This window comes from Juglans microcarpa x Juglans regia, chromosome 3D (genome assembly GCF_004785595.1).
Source record: "Juglans microcarpa x Juglans regia isolate MS1-56 chromosome 3D, Jm3101_v1.0, whole genome shotgun sequence".
Lineage (NCBI taxonomy): Eukaryota > Viridiplantae > Streptophyta > Magnoliopsida > Fagales > Juglandaceae > Juglans > Juglans microcarpa x Juglans regia.
Genome location: NC_054598.1, coordinates 33780787 through 33789367, shown reverse-complemented (window position 1 = coordinate 33789367; position 8581 = coordinate 33780787). Strand labels below are relative to the sequence as shown.

At 36.3% G+C, this 8581-nt stretch overlaps 1 protein-coding gene across 1 annotated transcript; it reads right to left on the bottom strand.

Moving 5' to 3' along the window:
• Positions 1–1237: 1237 nt before the first annotated feature.
• LOC121255251 lies at positions 1238–4655 on the bottom strand. The gene is made up of 5 exons (XM_041155525.1): positions 4214–4655; positions 3984–4021; positions 3452–3766; positions 2507–3031; positions 1238–2333 (listed from the first exon to the last, which is right to left on the bottom strand). Exons 1-5 carry the CDS (start codon positions 4653–4655, stop codon positions 1386–1388), a joined length of 2268 nt encoding a protein of 755 aa, XP_041011459.1. The 3' UTR covers positions 1238–1385.
• Between the last annotated feature and the right edge of the window lie 3926 nt (positions 4656–8581).

The following is an 8581-nucleotide window of genomic DNA, read 5'->3' as shown; positions in this document are numbered from 1 at the left end:
TGGTTGTGATAGACATGTCACAAAAAGGTACATTTCCATGACATTGTTAAAGGGTTGTGAACATTGGCAATCTTATATGAAAATGAGTGTCCTGTAAATCTTGATGTACATCCTCTTGTCATAATGCTTTGATTTGAATACTGCGAGTTAACTTTACTTTGGAAAGACATACATACAGAGGAAATAATGAGGCAAAGTGATACAGAGAAAATAAACATAAATACACGCAAATAAACTTTCAACACCCTGCCTTTACCACCAATCGGATAGAAGTTGTGATCTTGGTGGCACCTGAAAGCTAACTCAATTATCAACAAATTCATGTTTTCCAAGGATCTTCGAATTCCAAATTTTACGGGGTCAAAACAGTTAGATAAAATGCTCGTTTGACAGTTACTCGACACTTTACTCAAGTCAAAATTTGTGGAGAGAGGTCAGAGTTGCTATATTCATTGTATTCTAGAGAGAAAACCCTAAGGAGATTCATTGGGCATTGAAAATCAAGTTTCTCTTGATAAACAGAATTCCATCATATTGTGCTCGTGTTCAAGTACTGTTGAGTCCATTGGTGCGGACATATTTGTTGGCCAGAAGATTTTTGGAGCTACCCTTGATGCAGAGATCAAGTTGGTGCTCATGGTGAAACTATAGAAAGACCGATGGTCTGGAGCTACCGGGGTGTAGAGATCGAGTGAGATACTTGTAGTGTTACAAGTTAGATTTACTTCAAGGTTCTTGTAAGTCTTCTAAATTGGTTGTAACGAACTAAATTTTATAGTGGATTTTAGGTGGTGACTTATACTTAGAGTCATTTTAGATATTGAAAACATTCTTCAAATGAGTTTTCATTCCGTAACCAAATTCTCTACGTTGATTATATGATGTGTTACTTATTGAGTATTCGACTCATTTTTATATGATTTTATGCTTTAAGCACCCCATGTGATGATTTTTATGAGGACGGAACTGCAGGATGACTTAGCCCAATGAGACGAGGCAGAGGCCTAAATAGTTTATGACATATATGCTCAGTTTCATAATTTTAGTTTAATAACTTATTCTTGATAAGCCCATGCGAGTTGATGGATTTTAACAAGCACTCCAAGAGCAGTCTCTCTTTTAGATTTTAAGTAATTTAATACAGATTAACTTTATTTATTTATGAAATCTTTTTTTTTCTGGTATTTCTTTAAGAATGAAAAATTTTAAAGTTAAAGTCAGTAGCACGCTAGTTTTCTGATATTTCTAAAATTGGCTTTATTCATAACCCTAGAGGGAACGGGTGTTACACATATTCACGATGGATGCAGTGAAGAATATATAATATAAAAAAAAAAAATACACAAGAATGGTAATATAGATTACAGAATAATTTTCACACCGGCCTAGATCAACTCCCATAATCGTTCAGTAATAGCTTTACCTTGCTTCAAGACAGAAGCCTCCCTCAAGCATTCCTTGACTGAGTCTGGTTTTCTAGAAGAGGCTATCAAATCATGATTCCGTTGTAGTTCCTCAAGATCTCTGTTAAGCTTTGCAATATCTCTGTTAAGCTTTGCAATATCTCTCTCAACTTTGGCTGCTTGTTTTCCAACATAAAGACCAAAGAAAGCATGTGCAACTCTCTTTAGATGATCAAAGACAGATTGAACTTCAAATGCTGCAACTTGGCAAGTTCGCAAGATTGTCCACCAGATGAGAAGCAAATCTGTGGTGATATCCACAACCTTGGTGTTTCTCATGCTGTATATGCAACCACATAACATGTTAAGAAAAAATACTTTTACATTTGGACTTAGTGTGGATGTAGCGCTAATATCACCGTGTTTGGAAAGCAATTGCCTCAGGATATGAGCAAACGTCCGACCAGCCTTGTAGTGATCTCCAACATTAACAACCTCCTCTTCAAGAGCAAAGTAAACATAGGGAAGCTTTTGATCCAAACTCCTAAAAATAACCTTTGCTCCTCCGTCCCTTAATTCTATAGAAATATCTGTGCCCCGATCAAGAAACTTTATAAATTGTGTGTAATCCTTGTCAGAAAACCTTAGAACATTATCTTTCTCAGGGTCATTAAAGAATCTCTCTTCAGCACTAAATGTTTCTCTAATCTTTCTAGCCTCTAAAACCTTTCTCAATTCTTTTTTCTCATCTTCATTCAAGGATTTTAAAATTTCAGACAACCTTAAAGTTGGCTCACTTTGTTCTTCTTTGTTTTGCATCATCTGATCTTCTATTGTGTTTTTGGGCGGCATAATCAACTTTCCAAGCTGCCCAAAAGGATCCCTTAACTCTAAATGATCTCCACGATCTCCCTTTAGCAGTGATATTACCTAATAGCCAATAAACGTAAAGCAATATCAATATATATATATATATATATATATATATGTTACATAATTTTTCCCTAATTGGATTCTTGATTGAAATGAAAGGTTCTTAATTAGAAGATCAAACTAGCTTTCACTTTCAAATTTTGAAAAATTGGAATTTATATCTAACTTACCTCAGATATGACGCACCCAATTTCAGCAACAACATTGCAATGATCTGTACATTGATAACTGGGCAATAGTGGGTCTCTCTGTTTCTCACAGACATCACAATAAAATTCATCGTCCATCTCATCTTCATGTTCAGCAAGAGCATTCGTAAGAACGAGAGAATCTTCGTGAAATTTATAGGTAATGCTACTTGGTAATGGACCACAAGTATAATGGAGATTCCAATCACAGTAGAGACAGCTGAAGATAGATGATTCACAGGTTTTATCGCAAGCATTGCACTTAAGTTGATCATCCGTTCTCTCCCTAAAATGTAGAAGGTGACTGTGGGCCTCGTACTTTATGGCAGGCAGTCTCACTTTGCCACAAATAATGTCCAAGAAGAAACTACAATTGTCATGCTGACAAATGTAGGCGATGGCACGAGTATCCTTCCGACAGGCATTGCATTTTGCAGGAGAACCTGTCTGCTCAAGAAGGAAGAGAGGGTGATACAAATGAAAGGGATGGTAGATCTTTTGAGGCAACTCAATGCATGATTCATCAATGAAAACATCACGGCAGGTAGATCTACCACAAGAATAGGTTGCACTACGACTATTGCAGCCTTTCCCACAAACAAAGCAAATAACTTTGCCATCGTTCTTTTCCTCAGAAAGTGACAATGGATGTCCGTGGAAAATACGGTACTGATGCGTTCTTTGACTACTTGGAGCTGCCAAAATGGGCAATAGAGTGCAATCAATATCCATCACGAAAAGGCACCGATAACAACCATAGTAGAAGGCCCGAGCTTTAAAATTTTGTTTACAAGCTCTGCATGGAGAAGACTGAATGTTGGATGTGTGTGTAGGATGGTTTTTTTGTTGAATGGCAACTAGGACATCTGGTTTAGTGTACAAGGTGAGAAGACAGGAATGGTAGAAATGTTGGATTTCTTGCGGCAATTTCAACTCAGCACATGATGGATGGAGAAAGAAGGCACATGGTAAGCAACCGTAGACACTATTGGAGCAGTATTTTCCACATATACGACATTCAACTCGATGATTTGTAGGTATGTTAATATTGTAGAGTATCAACGGATGCTCGTGGCTAAAATATTCTGTAGAATCCGGAACCACTTTAATATTGCTAGGCGTAGCCGGGCTAATATTAATGCATTCAGAATGAATGTTGAAATTACACTTGTTACAGTGAAAGATGACACTGCCCCTCTCACCACGCCGGCCACAAACATTACAGGAAACCAATATTGTTGTCTGGAAAAATATACAGACTTCAGGTATGCATGTATTGCAATGATCATCATGTGTTAATGTTCAATCAAGATACCAATTTCTATCATAAAAATATATAATTAAGATCAAAAGAAAAGAAGATTAAAGGATGCATGGGAGAACCGGTGGCGGGAGATCTATATAGATATAGCAAACATGCCGTGGAGAAGGTATGAGGAATTAACAGGGACATACGTACCTGATCATTCTTCTTTTTCCGCATGTGAACCATATATCCTGTAGGTTAAATCATTTGTGCGAGCTGAGTACTTTAATCCGGTACAAATTAAATGTCATAACCATGAATATATAAATATATATATATATATATATTATTAATATTCAATGTAAAAAGCTCCAAAGAATTTATTATCACTTGTATATCAACGTACAATATTCAGTACCCCCTGGTGTAACGATATAACGTACCGATGAGATCACAGGGATGACACCAGCCATCATGTTGGACTGCTCCCCCCGTCTGGACTGGACGACAGCCTGGATGTATAAAGTAACAACATCGCATGCAACCATAGACCTTATCTTTGCAAGATCCTCCGCATTCGCTGCATGGAAATGATCTGTTCTGAGGAATATTCATTAAGAATTGCATTGGATGTTCGTGGATTAGCTTGTCGCCACCCTCAGTAGCTATTTCAGAAGTATCCGGAATTATTTCTGCGCAGTTAATATGGACCGAAAAGTCGCAGTACTCATCACAGATGTAGAGAGTAGTATTCTCGAGAATTCTTTCTTTGCAGACGCCACAGGTTAAGATTACATCACTTGATCGAATGTAATTATAAACTGAATTAATTTTGAAAAGAGGGTGTTCATGAATAGCAAACACATTAGAACTTTTACTCGTCATCTCTCTTCTCGCTCATATGGCGCCCGTGATTTCAAGCATGCAATCTCCGTCTCTATCTCTTTCTCACTCTGATGATCTCTCTCAAGAGCTCGTTGGCCTTGATCAGGTGATCTCTACACATCCACACATCATTTTTATATATATATGCGCTTTTAGTGCTTCATCTGTTTTGCTGATCTTCTTTTAAGGAAGGGATAGAATCATAAAAACTCTTTTTTTATGATACAAATTGATAGGATTTTACTAATTAACCAAAGTGGCACCGACGGATTCTTTCCAATTAATTTAAGAGAAAAAAGAAAGTAGAAGAATAGGAAAAATTGGCATAAATACACAGGAAGCTGAACTAATTGCCTCATAATCATTAACTTTGTAATTACTTTCCTACAATTAGATCAGAAAATGAAAAGAAAAGAAGTGCCGGAGAATAAGTAGGCAGGTCCACTGCATGAGTAGTACTCTTCTTGATTCCTTGCTTGTTATTCTTAATTTCTCTTTTCTGATTGTTGGGGCCAAGAGAATGATTTGTAAAAAAATAAAAAATAAAAAATAAGAGAAAATATACTAATGATGCTATAGATTGAGTGCATTGCACGTTATCACGAACTTATGACAATTTCGTTTGTCTATTTAATCTGCCAGTAAATATACCTTTAATTTAGTGTTTTATCTCTTCCTCTTCTTTGAAGCAAATTAGAGAGAATATTCTTGAATTTTTTTTTTCTATTTTAAATTGATCAACAACTGCCGAATAATTTTTAAGTGTCTTTGTTTTCGTTTTCACTTTGCTTTGTCTCCTCTTTGTTCCCTCCTTAAGCGATCGAGAGATGGCATCATTCAATTCTTGAGAACTCGGGGTAAGGAGAATTCACTTAATTAGAATCTATTCTCCATAACATCTACATTCTAAAAATAATTTTAATATTTACAAATTTGGATTTTTGAGATTGTAAGTCATGTACCTACATTTGATATATATTGATTAGGAATCTAAAATATTTTAAGAAATATGAGATTCTCGGGTTTGTTATAATTTATAGACATTTCGTAAGAATTATTTATATTTTCAAAACATCCATACAGTACTACTTTATAAACATTTTTTCTTTCAATTTCTAAAATATAAACTACGTACACTTTTTATTATTTTTTCTTTTAATTCTCCTTTTTTAATTCACTACACGAATAATGGCATTTTGCAGCGGTAGCAAATTTGGTCGCAAAAAGTCTTTTTTTTCATTTCCATCATTTTATTTCCAATGAGTGCGAATTCTACACAAAACAAAACATCTTGCGGCACAATTGATAGAGAAAATCTTAAAACCAGTTCGTCCAACCTCTCCCAAATAACAGCCCTATAATATCTACGTGACACGTAGGCTTCACATCTTAACTATTATGTGGATGCACATAAGGAGATTTTGAAATTTACTCCCCTCCCCCCGGCCCCCCCAACCCCCCACCAACAAAAGAAACGCATGAATATGGATTTAGGTTTACCCATTCCATCCCCCTCTTGCATAGTTGCGCCTCCCATTCACATGGTTTCACCCCTCTCGCGACACAGACATCTCCGCCCACCCTCTCCCAGGTCCAGAACTAAAACCTTGAAACCCCCTGATGTCGTGACCCACTCCTGTCTCTCTCAAAGCCGAGATCTCTTGTGACTAAGGACTGGTACTAGCCACTACCGACGAAGCCGTGACACTCTTAAGGATATATTTGGTGCCGTTAGCCTCTCTGGTATGACCTTTTACCAATTAAATAGATTGTAACATTTAAACAATAAATTCCTCTTTTGTCTGTTATCATGGTGGTACCTCGTTGTGATATACACAAGTTTCGTTAGCATTTCTTGTTAATGTTGATATTGGTGAAATGATCTCTTGGCCATTAGCCTAGTATGAGTTGGTGTTCTTTCTGTATAGAAAGGGTAGAATGGAAAAACAAGAGATCTTGGGTTCTGAATATTCAGCCCATTGGATTTAATATGCACAGGACTCAGAATCATATGAAAAAATAAACAAAGTTCACATTCTGACCAGGTTTCTTTCATTGGCATTGCATGTATATCGGTCATGGTTGGGTTTTTTATAAGTAATCGTTGGTTGTTTTCGTGACACTCCTTCCAGATTCTCTCTGTTGGTGCTGAAGTTAGGGAAGCTGGGACCAAAAACTTTCTGGTGGTGGTGGAACTGATGGTGGGTGAAGGGCGATGCAAAGCGATGGTGTGAATCTGATGGTGGGCAAAGCGATGGTGCGAATCTGATGGTGGGCGAAGGACTAGTGGCGTGCGGCGGTGCAAAGCGACGAATGGTGCGAATCTAATCGTCTGAAATACTAAAGGGTCTTTTGGCCAAGAGTCAAACTTCTCTTTGATTTATTTTCAGCTTCTGAGAGTTTACTACAATGTGATGAGGCTAGTGTAATTTTTGTGAAATTGCTAACGTGACAGAATTTAAGTGGAGGTTGTTGAACCTATAGTTTCGGATGGACCGCTTCAAAGAAGAACTCAAAATGATTTCACCACAATTAATTTACATGGAAAAAATTAGAAGTGGTTTGGATTTAGAGATGAGTTGAGACGGTTTGTAAATAGTAGAATAAAATATTGTTAGAATATTATTTTTTAATGTTATTATTGTTTTAGAATTTGAAAAAATTGAATTGTTTATTATATTTTGTGTGAAAATTTGAGAAATAAGTTGAGATGAGTTGAAATAAAATGAGATGAGTTGATATGAATTCTAACGACTTTTATGTCTTTTATGGCGATATTTGTTTGACGCTAAATATATTGGATGATATGTACCTATTTTGCGACGATTATTTAACTATTTGCGGCAACGAAAAATCACACCAAAAAGATCACACTTAAAACCATAGAAGTGGAAAAAGCCCTAATCCTTAAAGTTTAAGGTCTTGTTTGGATACAAGAAGCCTCTCAACTCATTTCTTCTCATCCCATCTAATCATTACAATTTTTTCAAACTTCCAAACAAAATACAATAAATAATTCAACTTTTTCAAATAAAAGAATAAAAATAATATTCTAATAATATTTTATTCAACTTTCAACTTTTATCTCATCTCAACTCACTATCCAAACCGGCATGATGCTAAATCATTTTTATGTTCTTCTTCACATGCTCTGAACCCCCACCCCCTGAATTCTATCTCTTGCCAGCTCTTTTGTTCGTTCTCTCTCTCCTTGCACTGCTATAGTCCCTTGTTGTCGCCGTTAGCAACTTTGTCATTCCAATAAGTCTCTGTCCATCCTCTCGTTTGTCTCTCATTTCTCTCTCTTCATATGCATCTCTCACTTTCTCGGGTTACCAAGCCGTCATCTATTGTCCCTCTCTCTGGCTACGCTGCTACGTTACAGCGGCCACCTCTGCCAAGCCCTTGGGCCATAAAGGTCCAAGCCCCCTTGTGTCAAGCACTACCCCCTGTCCATGTCTCTGTTGTAACGCCCCGTACTCAAATGGGTCGGATAATTACTACTTGTCACCTAATATTATTTTCTAACAATACAAATATAATTTCTAAAAAATCCATAAACATAAATTCATCTATTTAAACCAAACATATATACCATCCCCTACAAGGTTATTAACGAAATAATCCAATAAAACAAATTAATAACTCCACAAATTCTCCATAATAATATCAATCTCACAATAAATCAGATCAACATAAGGAAAATATCTTCTAATAATTATAGTACCCTTAGGTACTCAATAAACAATCATTTGCTAAACCCTGCCCACGCTTCATAATCTTGATTCAAAGCTTAATCATCTAAATCGTTTGAAAAATATTGTGGAGATAAGTGGTGAGTTATCATAAACTCAATAAGTAGAGAATATATACTAGTATATAAACATGAGCCTTTTCACGGAGTTCAGAATGTAAAACAAAATATT

Coding starts and splice junctions, on each gene's coding strand:
- LOC121255251 (XM_041155525.1), bottom strand. CDS start 4,655: ATGACGAGTAAAAGTTCTAATGTGTTTGCTATTCATGAACACCCTCTT. Junction 4,022..4,213: donor TCATCCCTGTGATCTCATCG/GTACGTTATATC, acceptor TTTAACCTACAG/GATATATGGTTCACATGCGG. Junction 2,334..2,506: donor TTGGGTGCGTCATATCTGAG/GTAAGTTAGATA, acceptor ATTGGCTATTAG/GTAATATCACTGCTAAAGGG.